Here is a 17,020-nt window from a genome sequence, read left to right on the forward strand (position 1 = left end):
CAGAACATGTCCTTAATACTGATGAGGATAACTTTGAAATCAACGTGGCTTCAATCTGAGTATTTTAATGCCCTCGACTAACTGAATGTTACACTTTTCAAAACATACATGGATTTGTAGATGCTGTGACTTATAATTGAGTATATTTCTGTCTCCCAGTTTCAAAATCACTTTCCTCTGCTCTGTGGGTGCTTGCATTTACTGAGCATTTCTGAATAATTCAGATCTCCCACTGCTCTGAATGTATGTGGGTAATTAGCCTTTGGGCAGGGCCAAGTGCTCATAGTTAATGCAATCAAAAAAAAGTGATGTGTACAACCTCCTCTGGCTTACTCTTGTAATTATTGTTTGTCAACATTAATTGCACACCTCATATTTTCCCAGTTAGAGCGGGATGGGGAGTGTTCAGGTGTGTGTGGGCGAATGTTACTGACATTAGGGAAACATAAATATGTTTGCACAGTCACACTGTGAGGGCATGTCTTCCATATGGGGACATAATAATGTAAATCATTAGATTTTAAGGTGACAACAGATCAGGATTAGTCGTTATGGTTAAGGTTAGAGCAATGAAGCATGAAATGAATGTAAGACCATGTAATGTCCTCTGAGGTCATGGAAACTTGACTGTGTGTGTGTGTGTGTGTGTGTGTCAAGGGGAAGGTTGCACAAAGGATGATGAATTGCAGGTTTTCAGAATCTCCATGGATATTGTTTCATTAAACGGTGGCCTAACAAAAAATAAACACCAGGGTGACAATTTACTTGATGGACTGTGCAAAATGCAATTTTATGCACACACTATACAGTACACATCATTCCCTCATTTTTTTTAATATATCACACTTCATTTTGCTTTTTCAAACAGTGCTGCGTCTGCACTGATACGTCTCACTTTTTTCCTTACTCATACCTAAAATGCACAACTGTAAGACTCATATTCAACATTGTTACATGTATTAAATATTACTGCCCATATTAATTATGATCAAAGTCTGCATTCCTTGTCATTGAAACCACCTGCCTCATATTTTGTAGGTCCTCTAGCACCACTAAAACAGCTCTGAGCTGATGGAGCATGAACATTAGACCTCTGGGGGTATCCTCTGGTGTCTGAAATCAGAACCTTCGCAACGAATCCTTGGGTGCTGTCTGGAGCAATGTTTAGGTGAGTGGTATGTGTCAAACGTAGCATCCACATGAATTCCAAGGTTTCCCAGAGGGACACTGGATTGAAACAGCATGATCAAAGTCACTGTTAGTGATTTTAATGCTGCGTCTGATCAGTGGCAAACCTCAGTATCATATTGATCTGTTATATTGTCTCATATTGAATTGTATTGTTAATAAATTATAAGGCTGACAAATTTGAAAGTATGGAGGATTTTGTTAATAATACAAAGCATGCCAGAGCACCTTTGCAAGACCATGAATAATGCATTTATTACACGTATATTACATCGAGATAAGATTAAAAAATGTATTATGCAAACTATAGCCGCTATCACTGGAATCATATTTTCCTCAGATTCTGTCATATCTTCAATAATGTTACTTCCTCAAGAAGATGTAGAAGAAAATGAATGAATTTTTTAACAGGGCTATCACACATTTAAACCTTCAATAACTGATGCCATTTTTGGCCACTATGGATAGCAGAGGTGTAAAATAACATTACACACAACAAACATGGACCAAAAAATGAATGTAAACCTAAAAGATGTTGAAAACGGCAGATGAACTGCAGAGTTATGTGATAATTCTCTGTGGTACTGTGGAGTCATGTTGATTTTACCCAATTTTCTTTACAGATATGAAATTCAGTATCTTTAAACGTACCTACATGGTTAGATTAAATATTTAGCCAGATTATAATATAGAATATATTTGAGTAGTTTCTTTATATTTCTTTCCACGTTGCGAGTTTTTGTAGAAAGTCAGTAAGCAAACTGGCTCTCTGAAGTCGCAGACCAAAATGTGCTCCTCTCAGCAGTCTGAAGTCATAAATTTCAAAGCTGTTGTTCATGTGCAATGATAACAATTTCACAACACCATCCTACTTTGCTTTATGTCAGTGCTAACACTAGAAATGAGAGCAATCAGAATTTTGAGGAACAGCAGGCTTCTTCATACACGCACTTTAACTATAAGCACTTTATGACAGGCTCTGCCTAGAAAGCACTTTCCTGAAATAATAGCACTTTAGGGTAGGCTTAACCCAGCCAGAATTAATTCGTCATCATTGTCTTTGTTTTGCTATATTGTTTGTGTACCTCTGTAATCCCGTATGTTTTTCTTTCATGTTTGGGACAACGGATGGACATTAGCTTTGTGTTAAATCCGGCTTATTTACTGCAACCTTATGAGATTGTACATACATTAAAATGCACTGTCCTGTCTAAATAAATAAATAATAAACTATAAACCTGCTTGGAAGCATTTGTTTAGCATTTGTTGGATTAATGAAATCAATTTAGCAATTGTAACATTTTCTGTTTTAACTCTTTCACTCATCCATAGTTTTACTTCACTGGCGTTGCTGTTGAAAAGCTGTGTATGGTTACATATAGCCTTAATTCTTGCTTTTATTTCACTCTATTTTATTTGTCTTTCCTTGTCTTGGCAATACATTGGATGCTGCAATGACCCAGTTTTCCAACTGTGATCAATACAATTCGGTCTTATTCAGTTCACTCCAGTTCCTCGGTGCTGCTTGTGAAAGGATCAATGCCAGCGAGGGAGAGGTCAGGTGGTTTGCTGGAGTTTGGTGGCTCCACAGTATCAAACTCCTTCCACAGCGCAGTGGTTCGATACAGCTTGTTAGTATGCCTGACAATTTCATCACAAAGTCTGAAATGCAAAAGAAGACACACTCTAAATATAAATCTGCTCCTTTTTAAACTAGTGTAAGACTTGCATTGCATATGTACAGTAGTCTTTGCTGTTGAAATGGTTATAACCCAGCCTCATCTATTTTCATATCCCTCTGGATAAAAATACGCTTTTTAATGTTTCTCAATGTCTGTGTCATTGATGGGTGCTGGAGGAAGTTCAGTTCAGTTTAACATTGGGAAGGAGATGAGGCAGAGAGAGGAGCACATCTTAGACACCTCAGATAATCATTTGGAAAATAATGCAGCTCACCTTTACTTCCCCTCTATCAGCCTCAGCCCTGCCAGGAGTCATGGCATCAGAGTGACATGTTATTGCATTCAGAATTTCATTATCTGGCATACTCAGAGGATCAATCAGAACCTCAAAGGGGACACCAGGATGCATCCAGGATGAGGAGATGTGGACGTTCCAGCTCTCGGGCTGCCCAAAGGTCCCTGTGGACGGAGACCAAAATTCTCGATTTTAATATTTTGCCAGTTTGCCCGGCGTGGTGCTGAATGAATGTGACACAGTCAAAACTGTGGCTTCTTAAAATGTCACAGTGTCTGAATCCATTGGAAATCATTTCTCTGCAGAGGTGCCCAACTGTGCAGCACACCTCTTAAAGCCCCAAAGAAAAATTTTATCTTTTTTCAAGTTGTATAAATGAGTTATATTTTTCAAATGCATGATTTTACTTTTATTTCTGTCAATAGGCAAAATTGAAGGTCATTAACAGTAAAAAAAAAAAAAAAAAAAAGAGAAAAAGATCAGAAATCTTTGCAAATAAAAATTATGTTATACAAAAATTAAAATACATCGACTTTCTGCCAATAATCTTGTACAAGACATGAGGTTCATGGCTCAAAGCGGGATCACATCATGTCCTTATGTGTTTGGAAGCATTTAGAAAATCATTACTAAGAGTCATACAGCCATGTGCTCTTCAAAGTCAAATAAATTCATCTGCCAGCACCTCTAAAGCTCACAGATTTGCATGTAGGATCTTGTTTGCTTACTCCGTACAATCACCAGAATTTAAAAACATCAGATTGTAATTTTACAAGGGGTCATGTTCAGGACTATGTGTTCACAGTTTTTACTTACCATCAAACCTTGAAGTTCCTTCAAGGGCTCCAGCTCCTAAAATCCCCAGGCTCACTGTTTGTTTAAACATGCTTTTTTTTCTTTAGAAAGATACACTGAGGAAAATTATAAATGTAACCAAACTGTTATGGCTGTTAAGCAAATGCTTCATAACTGCCTGAGTGCAATGCCTGTGTTGAAATGTAGCTGTATCTTTATTGCTCAGGCATATTTCTAAATGACTCGGTATTATAAACAAGAAAGTAACTGTCACAAGAAGCAGGAGCAAAATCAGGCGCCAGGTAGTGTAGGAGTGGTGGTTGTTTACTGCCTCTCTAGGCAAAATATAATTAATCTGCCATGTACTTTGCAGTGTGAACTGCAGTTGATGGGTACTTGAAGCTGACAGCTACAGCTCACTTTTACTCCAGGGCCACCTAGTGGGTCAGTCCAGCCGTGCCAGTCACACTGAATTAATTAACATTAATGCTGTTTGAAGGAACATTAATAAAGTCTGGAATGAGGGCATTGACGTATGCAAAGCGACACCCACCGATGAATTCTCCTTGTGCACTCCACAGGCGCACAGTGTGGTCAGTGGACGAAGTAAGCAGCACTTGATCATTGTCAACAACCTGCAAGCTGGACCAGAATAAAGAGACACTGGATGAAATGGGAGAAGGCATTTCTGGCAGAACACTCTAAATCATCCACTCTGCTGGTACGTCTGATGGCACAGGCACCCCGGGCAGCATCTCACCTACACTGATCATCTGTCTAAGACCTTCCCACACGCAGTCTCTTCTACACTTTGTTTGTGTACTGCAGTGGAGGAAAGTTGTGTTGTTTCTGCTGCCACCGACACCTCAAACTGATTCGATCTGCTAAGCATGCACCTATGTTAACTGTGCAACTAACTAAAAGCTGAAGACACAGCAAGCCTGATTGCTGACTACTACAGTTACCTGATAATGGTTATCACATGAATTTGAGGCTGACCAAAATGAAGACCATTGTGTATTTGACATACCCGGTAATTGTGCTGGTGTGAGCTCGCCAGACGTTTTCAGCTAAATGAAAAAGAAACACAAAAAAAACAGGCACAGAATGTTCTGATAAACAGCATGCTTTCACAGTTTTGCTGTATTTCTAATCAAAGGAAAAAAGCAGTAAAAGAATGGAGCTAACCTCTTGGTGATTTTTGCTCAGGGGCAAACTTCTCAGTGCTGTAAACATAGATGTAACCAATTCTGTCAGCAGCGTACAGCAGCGTGTCCTTGTCTGTTTTGGCCATTTTTGTTATCTTTTGTTGGAATTTAGACTGAAAAGTGCAAGCGCAAAAAAAAAAAAGAAAGAGCTTTTTACTGAGACGTATCACTGTCTATTCATAGTCATTATTTGGAAATGGCTGAAATGAACATATTAAAAGGGACAAAATGACATAGTATAGCCAAACAGCTATCCCCCATGTGGTGACTAAATGTTACCTTCACTGCAGACAGACTTCAGTAATATAATCTGGTATATACATGATAGAACACAAAATGTGCCAGGCAATGAGCCATCAAAACTAATCATGAAGAAAAGAAAATATGCGAGCCAAAACTAAACACTGGTGGGACATGAATGCAAAGCCTATTATTTAGATTTTGGATGGTTTTGCATGTCATTTACAGAAAGTATTAAGATTAAGATTTATATAATCTAAAAAGACGAATTCTCTCTTCAGAAGAGTTTGGGTTGGAAATCATCACTCATGCTTGATTTCAGTTTTGTGGAGGACTGTTAAGATGCCCTGGTGCTCACCCATCTCCCAGAAGTAAAGGGTCCCTACTTTGCATTACATAGCTGCAAGGAACTTACCTGCTAGGTCTTAAAAAATGAAGCTAAGCAAAGAAACTACATCTTATCTTATTCTTTATTCAGCTATTTTAGAGACAAGAGAAACAGAAGTCATATTCCTCAACTGCCAAAAGGAAAACCGGGGAACAAAATATCTCACCGCTTTGAAGGTGCTCACAAACTTTCCTTCACTGAGCACATTCCAGAGATTTACACAACCTTTAAAAAGAGAAAATACATAATTAACACTGTAAAGAAAGGCGATGTGGAAGGTTTATTCATAATACTGACCTTTGGCCCCAGATGACAGGAGAGCTGTAGTCAAGGAAAGCTGCTGCAAGTTTTTCAGGAAAATGATGCTGGGAACGCTTGTATCCAGTGCTATGTAAGATAAATGCAGTGTTTTGAGAAGAGCAAGTTTAATATTAACAGGAGATTTCAAGATTACATTCTTTATTCACTTTGAGGCTCCTAAAATTACCTTCAGCGTTTTGGTGTTGGGCTGGGAGAGGGCTGACAAGTCGACACTGTACGCGTCCAGAAATCACGTTCCACACTATAATCTCCCCATTGTAGCTGCTGGTGGCCAGGAGGGATGGGGGACACTGTGCAACACAAAGTATGTCGTCCTTGTGGCCATTTTTCTGAGGAGAGAATATCTGTGAGCACTGCAGTATTATGAATTTGTTAATGCCAAGAATTGCAGTTCATTATGGCTGAATTTCTGTCTATGCTTGCACAAGGTAAAGTGTTTTACTTTTTGGAGCATTTCAGGTAACTATAGAAATCTGCTGAAGCTTCAAGTCTATCTCTTTTACAGGAAAGTGAAACTCTCTTCTTGCAAAACTAAAGAGTATTTTCTAATAGATAACGCCATATGGTACTAATAACACATGTCAATGCAATCAGTTTCTTTGTTTCTTTTAAGGAGATCAGCTCATGTTTGTATCAAGACAGATTACAGGAGAAAGAGAGCTTCATACAAAGCCAGCAACACTTTTCAGACATCTTCTCATTTAGCTCAGCATGAGAGCGAATAAGCATATTGTCAAAGTATTTCTCTAACCTTACCATCTTCAAGGAGTTGCACACCTTACAGAATAAATGAATATCTGAAAGGTCACCGTCTGTTAACCAGAAACTAAATGGAAATGAAAAATCTGAAGGGCTAAGCAGTCTCATTAAAAAACGCTGAGCAGAATCTGGGTGAAAAATATTTCCACTCATTTCAAGCCTTGTATGAATGTCAAACAGTTTCCACTGAAGTCTTGATTTTGCTTAAAATATTCTAACCGAGTGTGTCACACATGGATTAGAACCTGATTTGATGTCAAACCCCTGAGCAAGCAGACAAGCCAGACATTACTTCACACTGATACAAAGTGATTCATCTTGTTCTTTATGTGCTTATTTCTCACTGAACTCAACGAGAAGATTTGCTTGGAGTGAAGCTGCCAACAGGAAACTGTACACACCATGAACCAAATCAGGAAAAGCAGATGGCATTTTTGAACTTATATTATATTTCATGCCAAAATGAAATATTCAGCTGAACTGGGTCATGTTTTAAAAATTTAATGAGATGCAACACAACACTGACCATCTGGAGGAACAGAAAAATTCACAGTGAACCCGAGGCTCACTGGCTTAAAGGGAAGAAAGCAATACATATAAAACAACCCATTGATCTTCCTCTTGGAGGCCATTAATGAAAAACAATTTCAGGAGGGCCCTCTGTAGATAATCAAAGGGGTCACTTTTCTTCTTGGCCACTCTGATGTAATCTTTCTGCTCTGTTAATGGGCGTCTTTGGGGGTGAATGGAACCTGCTGCCGTAATGAAAGAGCTGAGAGGGCTCTGAGAGTCACCTCATCCAATGGATCATACAGCATTAGTGAGAATCAGCTTTCCCTCCTGCCGCTCATGTGGAGAGAACTGTGTCCTGCTGTCAGAGATCACTTCACCGCATTATACAGGGAAAATCTAATCTATTCTCTGATGTTTTAGGGGGACCGATTATGCAGCTTTGAGAGCGTGATACACCTTCAAAGAAAGAAAAACTAATTACTGCACTTGGTAATGTTACCTCATAATGAGGTTTCACTTGATCTGTAATGGTGATTAAATGTGAAGAGTTTATAAAGCAGTTTGTGTTATTTTGCAGCTCACAGCTGCTTAGTAGGAATGCCTAAAGAAAATATTTTTTAAGCAGAATCTTTTAACAGACTAATTGCCATGAAATCTGATGCAGATATCCATGGTGATGATGATGCTGAATTTCCCCTTGTGCCACTTAATTTGTCCTCTACTTGGATTCATAACCAAATATTTGTGAACTCATCATCCTCAGCTATCCTGTCTTCAGTGCTAATTGGAACATGTCAGCATGCTAACACAATAAACTAGACAGACATAGTCACTATTCCACCTGCTGAACATCAGCATGTTAACACTCTCTGTGAATGTGTCAGCATGCTGACATTAACATCAGGCTCCTTAGGACCAAAACACAACCTGACAGAGCTGCTTAAGTTGGAGACCTGCTTATTGATCCACCCCTAGGTGTTAAAAAACACATTTTGGTGACTGTACCTTTGGCAATCAGGTTAAATTAGCATTTTGTTTTGCTTTGTTTAAGATATCCACCGAAATGTAAAACATAGTCCACAAAAATCACCTGAGAACATCAAGCAGCTGTGTCCCGTGACTTGGATCACGAAACGGTGACACTGTCAAACTGCAACATGCAGGGCACATCGTGAACAGGTAGCAAGTCCATCACAAAGAGACAGACAACTAAACATGCTCACACTCACACCTACAGTCAATTGACGATCACCAATTAACCTTTCAACTATAGCAGAAAGCTGGAGCACCTTGCAGAAAACCCATGCAGGGAGACCATGCAAACTCCACACAAATAAGTCCCAGCCAACCAGCAGGTTCAAACCCAGAGCCTCCTTGCTGTGAGGTGACAATGCTGACCTCTGCACAAAAACATGTGCAAAACCTACACTATTACTGAAGAAACACTATAAGACAGTGAGGCTGAAGGGCACAAATCTTGTGTTCTGGACTGAATTAGAGATGAAACTATCCTCACATTTCAGTACGACTGGTTGGCTGCTCTGGGACATTGACACAAAGAAGTGCTGTGAGGACATTAGCACTGAAGTATATTCTCCACTAAATAAATGAGTTCATGCTTTTATCAGTGGACACTTATGAAAGGAAATAAAGAACAAATACAAATATGAATACTTGGGATGAAGAAAAATTCAACAGTGAAGAAAAGGAAATAAAAAGGGAGAGAAAGAAGATGGTGCATCGCACTGCTTGAGCTAAAATTTTTCTGCAGGCGATGCTGCACAGTAGGGCAGAGATCAGGGAGACTTTGTTAGCCATCGCTCTCTGAACATTCCAGCCAGTCAGCAAAAATGATTCTTTGGGCTCTTTTAAACTACAATGTCGTCTCTGTGTGTGTGTAATATGAACACAGAACCAGCAGGGAAGCTTTGTCTTCACAGCCTTTTAGGTGCAACAGTGACTAAGGCAAAGAGTGGATAACAAGCAGCGCTGCTCCCCAGCTATATGGAACAATGAACAAATGCACCACAGTACTGGATATAGCAATCTGCTTACACAGATAGACATAAGTTGATACATAAACTTCCAACCCAGGCTAATATGTATCTGAGATTTGCCTTTAACTTATTTAAAAACACAAGAGGTGAGAGTATTTAGCTCCTTTACTGAAGTAGAAGTAGCAATGGCTCACTGTAAATAATCTCCATCACAGGTAGAAACCATGGATTTAAAATTACACAGAGAAGCACAGCAAAACGTTCTTAACACACTGAAAGTAAAACTACTCAGTCTGGAGAATAGCCCCTTATGGGAATGTTATTATATTGTCACAAAATTCATATTATTGGGTCCATACTAAAGCTAAGTTATGAATTATTTAATAAACAACAACAGATACAATTTTTAAGATGATCCTTTTTACCATTTGATTTAATGTTTGATATAACAGCGTAATAATATGTTTTAAAAAATAACTGTTTTTGCCATAAAAAAGTGGTAATTCAGCTGCAGAGTCAGTCACAATGTGCACTTGACTGATGTGTTTCTGATCACCCATTGAGTTCCCAGAAGAAAGACCCACTGTGTCACTTTCAGCAAGGAAATCTGTGCTTTTCAGAAGTAGAGTAACAATTGAATCCATGCGGTGTTTCTCCAGCTGTCATCAAATCTTTATGAAATAAATGTGACAGGGAATACAAACTCTAAAACAGCAAATTGAAAACTGATTTTGTTCATAATCACCATATCATCCTGCCATGAAGGCTGCGGCTTCTGGACATGATGAGAGTCCTCAGGTATGTCCTGACAAAACACAGATGACCAATCAGCAAAGAGGAGACATTTTATACATCAATACTAATATATTTATCATATTTGGAAGCATCATATCAGGACAAAACCCAAAAATGAAATGAAAGAAATGTCCCTCTTCCATGCACCATGGAGTAAAGATAACGTGCACACCTCTTTCTCAGTCTCATTGGTTTCATAATGAAATTCAGGACAGACATGTCAGTCTTTTTTTTCCTTCTATTTCAGAATGGAGTTCAGCTGGAATTGACAATGTAAACAAATGCAAATGGGATGTGACATGATGGAAGGATGGAGGAATTGGAGAAATGATTGGAAAGGGATTTTCTGAAAAGCAACTGACAAATAATACCTCGAATTACATCTTTTCTTTTGTACTCACCAAGTAAATGTCAATCCTCCGGGCTCTTCCGACAGACATCACATAGCTGCACACATACCGTAAATTGCACAAGCTCAGAACAGATTCAGATTTATATAGAGCCAAGAACACTTGCCAAATATCACATCATTACTCACGATTTCCTGTGAACTTTGAGGAAGAGACAGTCGCACACCTCATGACGTTCACCGTCTACAGCAAAGAAAGAAAGTTAATTTTCACAGTAGCTCAAGTATTTCAAACTTTTTATTCTAAGAGAGTAATAAAAAAATACACTACACACCCTTCTTTAGTGTCTTGAGGCACTGGCCATTATTAAAGTTCCAGATCTTTAAACATCCGTCTGTTCCACCTGTGATGAGTCTGCAGACACAAGAAAATATTGCCATGTGATGAAGTTTAATATGTTTAATGAAAAGCGAAACCACTTCATGTTCCGTACCTTCTACCTTTGAGGTCAAAGGTCATGCATGTAATGGAAGACAGATCATGTGTTCCACCAAACTCAAAAACCTGCTGCCCACTGTCAAAATCCCAGACTTTCACCACCTGTTCAGAAACACTTAGACTTAGCTGTACAGTTGGTATGTAGAAAAAAGTCTAACTGTCATGCACCTGTTTTAACACAGTTGGAATTCACTTTCAGAGTCATTTTCAAACTACAAAGTGCAAATTTACTCACAGATCCCTCAGTGCAACTGACAACTTGACGAAACTCCTCACTGAAGCCGCAACACATTACAGGCTCATTATGTGAGGCCATCAGACGACTGTGAAGCCGCGGCCTGACAAAGGAAAAAGACGATCAAATAAATAACAGAGGGACTAATATTAGTCAGCTGCAGTCACAACCACTGAACATGAATCCAGAAATCAGTCGAGTTAAAGTGGGTTGTAGGAAATCTTCAAAATCATCATCGTGATCATTTTTCTTTTAGAATTTCTCAGACCATCATCTTTAAATTAACTCGTGAGGAATTTTTTTTTTTTTTTTTTTAAATCTCCAGTGCATACTGGAAACTATGAAGATGAAGAGAGCACAAAGCTGTGACAGCCAACCTTAGCTTCAGGGAGAGCACAGCCAAACAGTCTGCGGCAATGTAAAGACATTTCATAGCAGGGGAATAGGAGCATGTGGATATATCTCCGTGGATCCCACTCTCTTTAGGGTCTGCTGTAAACAGACAACACTGATCCTGAATGTGCCAAATCTGAAACGAAAACAGTGGGGAAAAAAATGTTCACATCATTTACTTCTGTAAAAGTAGCAACATCACACTATAAATTATTTCATGTAAAAGCAATAAAATACATTAAAGAACTGTATCAGCCGTCATATTTACTGCAGCTATGAAGATTAAAAGTGTGCATCATGGAAAATGGGAGTATGTTACATTATACTACTAGATCATTGTTGATATTAATGTGTGCAATTTAATCTGGAATAATGCATCATGTAGTGCATTTGTAACTATAGCAGCAACATAAATGTAGTCGACAAAAAAGAAATCTTCTGAATGTGGTGCAATAGGCAAGATCGGCATTAAAAAGCACAGAAAATCACAAGTAAAGTCAAATTTTCCAGGAGCAAAGTACTTAACCAAGATGAAAAGTAATTAGTTACATTCCATTACTACAAAAGAAATACCCACAGGGGTTAATGAATGCAAAATTATACGAATACTGGAACATTTGGGATATAAAAATGAATCACAAATCACTTTAACGGTGTTGTCTGTGGAGACAGAGAAGATCTGACTCTCCTCTGAGGAGATGCAGAGGAAGACGATGGGAGCAGCGTGGCCTTTTAAAACACCGGTTGGTTTCCTAGAAAGAAAAACAGAATCAGGAGAAGAGATGGTGTTTATTTAATTTAACAAATTTGTCTGAAAGAAAGCACACTGAATTCCGGTTCCTGACCCAGTAAAATGGGGGTTCCACAAGCGTATAAGTCTGTCCATGCCTCCAGTGGCCAGCAAACTGTGCTTTTGACAAAGGTCAAAGGTCTTGACACCTTTGTAGATGTTGAAGACAGTCTGATCACAAGATGCCCGCACCTGTGGAGTCCAGCACAGTTGGATGTTCTTGGCTTTACCCTCATAGCAGGCTTCCCTGATCTCATTCAGTTGCTGCTCAGCATCAGTTAAAGGCAGTATGCAGCCTCAAGAAGGGGGAATAAAAATACAGAAAGCATTTTATTACAAGGCTGTGTGTACAAGCATCCATCAAAACATGTTTTTCGAAGCAAGGGTAAGTCATTAAGTGAATAAATGACCGAGCTGGCAAGTGGACATGCCCACATACAGGGTGATCACGCACACACACGCTGGCATTGATTGGTGAATTTGTGATAGATGAGTCATCATGACTCATTCCTCATAGCTCTCCAACCAGGCAGCCTAATGTTCAACACAGACTTTAATTACTGCACACTGTAGAATAAAGGGATTTCATACTTTTTTCACCACCTCTTCAAAAGACCATGTGTGTGTAGGAGATGAGTAGCTCTGTATCATAAGTCCAAATGACAACAACAAGCATCTTGGAATGTTTGTTATTGTGCTGAACACATGCCAAAAAGCCACAGATATCAGATAAATAGTAATTACCTATAACAAGAGAAGAAGATTCTTCATTTGATGAGGAGACAACAGCTTGAAAATTGGGAAAATAGTTTGCCTAAATTTGGAGAAAAGAGTTTGTGTGTCAGGATATCATTTATGTACATTATAATTAAGTATTACATAATTGAGCAATACTAATTGTTATGCAGCTTCTGCAGATTTGTAAGTTTTCCCATGACAGAACTTAAAGATACTTTCTTTGTGAGGGAAGTTTATATAAAGAATAAAGACAAAATGTCACCTGTGTCACCCAGTCCTGATGGACCTTCCATCTGACAAATGTCACATTTAGAGACAGCACCGCATTGTCTATTGCTATGGTTGGTATATTTTCAATCTTTGGTAGTTTATTCCATAATCTGTAAATAGAGAAGTGGAGATACATCGTCAGAAAAACTGAAACTGCATCTATTCTGAGATGCAGCATCACATATGTACTAGGATACCACATATAATTATGTGATTGGCAGGAAATGGATGAAAGGAAAAGGTATAATTTTCCACCGCACATTTGAAGTGGCAGTACTTTTCTTTTTTGGGAAGGGGGCGTTCTGACTGAAAATAACTACATAATCTCACTGTGAAAGTTGTACCATGAGTCAACCGTACTGAAAGCTGCCACATCTGACTGAAAAAAGAGAAAACGATTAATTTTGAATCGTGTTCGTCACAACACAGATGTCATACGGTAACCTACACGTCACTGAAGCTAGGTACTGTGCACTGACTCACTAGAAAAAGTAATATGTACTATATGACTCAAATGGATTCCCAAGGTTTTTTGCGGTCTGTGGAAATATAAAAACATTGCTTAAAATAAAAATAACTCCTGAATTTTATCAATAACAGCATTGTCATCCAGTATGTAGGTGTTTCACTTTACACCTAGCAGCACTCAGAGACAGAAATTGGTTCACCCTGAGGATAAAACACCCAAATACAAGCTGAGCTATGTTGTACCTATATGCAGAAGAGACTAAACAACTGCTCTACAAGTAAGCACAAGAGAACCAGGACAAGACTCAGCAGTCAACCTGCATTTAAAGAATAAAGGACACTTCGTTGAGGACAGGAATGTTCATAGTCTAAATGCACAAGACAGATGGTTTGAAACAAAACTGAAGAAAGATATGTATGCTTAAATAAAACATCTCTAAACTAAGCCATGTCTAGAGAGGGTCTACAACAGCACCTATCGGGTACTTATAATGTGGTCTTAAGATCCCTAACCACACAGTTTCACTACCATTAAACCTTTGAGTCATCCATCACCTGGTAGTTTCACAACCATTTACACTCTAACGGGCCATTAGCCATGTGATTTGTGGTGAGAATAAACAGCTGAGACTCCTCATCAGTCAGTTAAAACTGAGGAAACCTTTTGGATGAGAGGAGAAACATCGTCAGGAGCCAAAATGAGAAATTCAAAAGTTCAGTCCGAAATGTGACTAACAATAAAAAGTCATGTCCTCATCTGCTATTAATATCTTAATATTAAAGGTCAGTATTTGATATTTTTATAATATAATCAAGAGTCTATTATATGACAGAAAAGCATGGAAAATTTCATTATGTTAGCCGAGCCCACATGTTGGAGTAGAGAAAAGAAATGATCATCTTCATCTTATTCAAAATAGTTCTGTTATTGCATAAATGCAATGATTTCTTTTCACGTACAGCATTGTAAAATTATGCATCTAATTAGGCCATTTGGATTCTGATGTAGCAGCTGTTGTAAAATGGTGCTGGTAGAGAATGCCAAACTTTCAACATAGAAAATGTCCTTGTTTCTTTTCACTAATGAAGTGATTTTGATCAGCCAAGAATATGATCTGTGAAGGCAACAAAAAAATACTGAAATCTAATTAGCTGATATCTGACGTCTCCCTCAGGCGCAGCTGAGTTTACACCTGACTGTGTACAGAATCAAAGATCTCATCATTTAGTTTGAGTGCCTGCCAGAATATTGCTAGAGAGGATGTCCAAAATTTTCTGATATGATTATACTAACACTTTTAGAATGTGCTTATACTATGTTGCTATGGTGTCTCCTACAGTTTGTATGATGGCTAATTGAACAAGTAAAATAAGATTACATGTAGTGGGATTCTAGAAAAGCAACATTACCTGAGGGTATCTCCAACGGAGGATATTAAAATGATAGTCACACATCCCTGAAACACAAGCACAAAAATTACCTTTCCCAGTACGTATGATTATTGTTTGTTAATTGGATCAGGTTTTCACCGATGGGCTTACTTCAGTGTCTCCATACAGAACACAGCATTTATCAGAGCCGGTGTAGCTATGCGGAGAAAAACAAACCTTAACAAGTTGAGAATTATTGCAGCATTACTAAGATGATGTTGTCAAGCAGTTTGATGGCTGACCTGTAGTCTACAGTCAAAGGTATTGTGTTGAGGGCATTGATTTGACAATAAGGTTCCAAGGTGGAAAGCTCGTAAAGCTGGATCTCTCTGTCTCTGTAAAATAAAGCAAACAATAAACAGACTTAGCACAGTGTGGGACCTGCAGTTAACAAGGGTAATCAATATGCTATATAAATAATGCTGCTGCCTCTATGTAATTTTATTCCACTGTTTCTTATTACCCTGTTGCGATCACCAGCTTGTTGTACTCCACCATCAGCGTGAAGTCACTCACCCACTTTGACTTTCTATTTGCAGGTCCTTCGTTCTATTAAAATGAGCATTCAGAGAGTTAAAGCTCACACTTTCACAAAGACTGATGTGCAGATGTCTTTATCTTTGTCAGAAAAGCATGTTCAAATTTCTGAGGTTGCAAGTTGTACTGCTGATTTCATATTTTATCGAATATAGTGTGAGGTCTGACAAAACAAGAACAGCACTGTATATTTTCATGTGCATATGAGTATCTTTCTTATTGTTCCTTTACAGCAATGAATGCAGAACTTTTCATTTATTTTAAATCAATTCCTCATGCATCATCCTGCTGCTGGTAAAACGCTCAGAACAGCACCAAATCACTAAAATCACTAATTTCCACATAATGCACTCCCCAATTCAACGCATACTTTTCTACAGAAGTACAAAGCCCCCTCTTTTAGGAAATTACAGTCTATTGATGAATTAAATTATTATGCATTCTAAGGCATTTTCAAAAGATGTCACAAACATGATAAGAAAATCCTTAAGTACAACACTATGCTTGTTTTGGTCTTTTCTTGGGAAGGACTGACACTAAGAAATATATATTATCTTTAACACCAACGCTCAGTTTGCCAGACATGGATTAGTCCTGTAGACTAAAATCCCTTTTCAATAGAGATCTTTATTGAGTTTTTCCTTTTAGTCTAGGAATAAGCTTAATCCATGTCTGGGAAGCTGGCTACGAAAGTTTTGAGTTAAATGTGCACGAGCGAAAACATACAAACATGTCTTTTGTCTTCTGGGGTTTAAGTTCAGGGCTGCAGAGGGAAACAAACCCATCCTCCCGCACTGTTACCACGGTGCCATCCCTGGTTGAGTGGATGTTGACGATAGGGATACCGTGACCGGAGGCATTCATGGTGGCTGGTAAAATGAATGCCACCTGCTTGCTGCGTCTTGCCGTTTCCTCCTTCTCTTTATACTCCTGCAGCATGTGCGTGCAGAACTGACCCTGCATCACATTAAAGTGTGGTAGAAAATGGCCACATTCATAGTGGCTATCCAAAACAAATCATCTTCCAAGGCGAACCCAGACATCTATTAGAATGCAAGTGTACAAACGACTACACGAGGACACATTTTTCAGTTTTACAAACCACACAACCTTTAAAAAACGATGACCA

General features: G+C 38.6%; 1 protein-coding gene across 1 annotated transcript; it reads right to left on the bottom strand.

The window, feature by feature from the left end:
• Positions 1-808: 808 nt before the first annotated feature.
• On the bottom strand, positions 809-16,873 carry wdr95 (WD40 repeat domain 95). The gene is made up of 24 exons (XM_022200159.2): positions 16,618-16,873; positions 15,818-15,903; positions 15,597-15,689; positions 15,466-15,511; positions 15,334-15,380; positions 13,448-13,565; positions 13,192-13,261; positions 12,503-12,743; positions 12,304-12,409; positions 11,642-11,793; positions 11,265-11,367; positions 11,025-11,131; positions 10,866-10,945; positions 10,720-10,774; positions 10,583-10,628; positions 10,132-10,191; positions 6,284-6,446; positions 6,094-6,183; positions 5,963-6,021; positions 5,149-5,281; positions 4,991-5,030; positions 4,514-4,602; positions 3,145-3,329; positions 809-2,850 (listed from the first exon to the last, which is right to left on the bottom strand). Exons 1-24 carry the CDS (start codon positions 16,852-16,854, stop codon positions 2,842-2,844), a joined length of 2,415 nt encoding a protein of 804 aa, XP_022055851.2. The 5' UTR covers positions 16,855-16,873; the 3' UTR covers positions 809-2,841.
• Between the last annotated feature and the right edge of the window lie 147 nt (positions 16,874-17,020).

Source organism: Acanthochromis polyacanthus, chromosome 13 (assembly GCF_021347895.1).
Source record: "Acanthochromis polyacanthus isolate Apoly-LR-REF ecotype Palm Island chromosome 13, KAUST_Apoly_ChrSc, whole genome shotgun sequence".
In the NCBI taxonomy this organism is placed as follows: Eukaryota; Metazoa; Chordata; class Actinopteri; family Pomacentridae; genus Acanthochromis; species Acanthochromis polyacanthus.

Excerpts from the sequence above, each read along its gene's own strand:
- wdr95 (XM_022200159.2), bottom strand. The coding sequence starts at position 16,854 with ATGCAGGGTCAGTTCTGCACGCACATGCTGCAGGAGTATAAAGAGAAG. Across the intron at positions 15,512-15,596 it reads CCTTTGACTGTAGACTACAG|CTACACCGGCTCTGATAAAT; the intron begins GTCAGCCATCAA and ends TTCTCCGCATAG. Across the intron at positions 4,603-4,990 it reads CACACCAGCACAATTACCGG|CTTGCAGGTTGTTGACAATG; the intron begins GTATGTCAAATA and ends ATTCTGGTCCAG.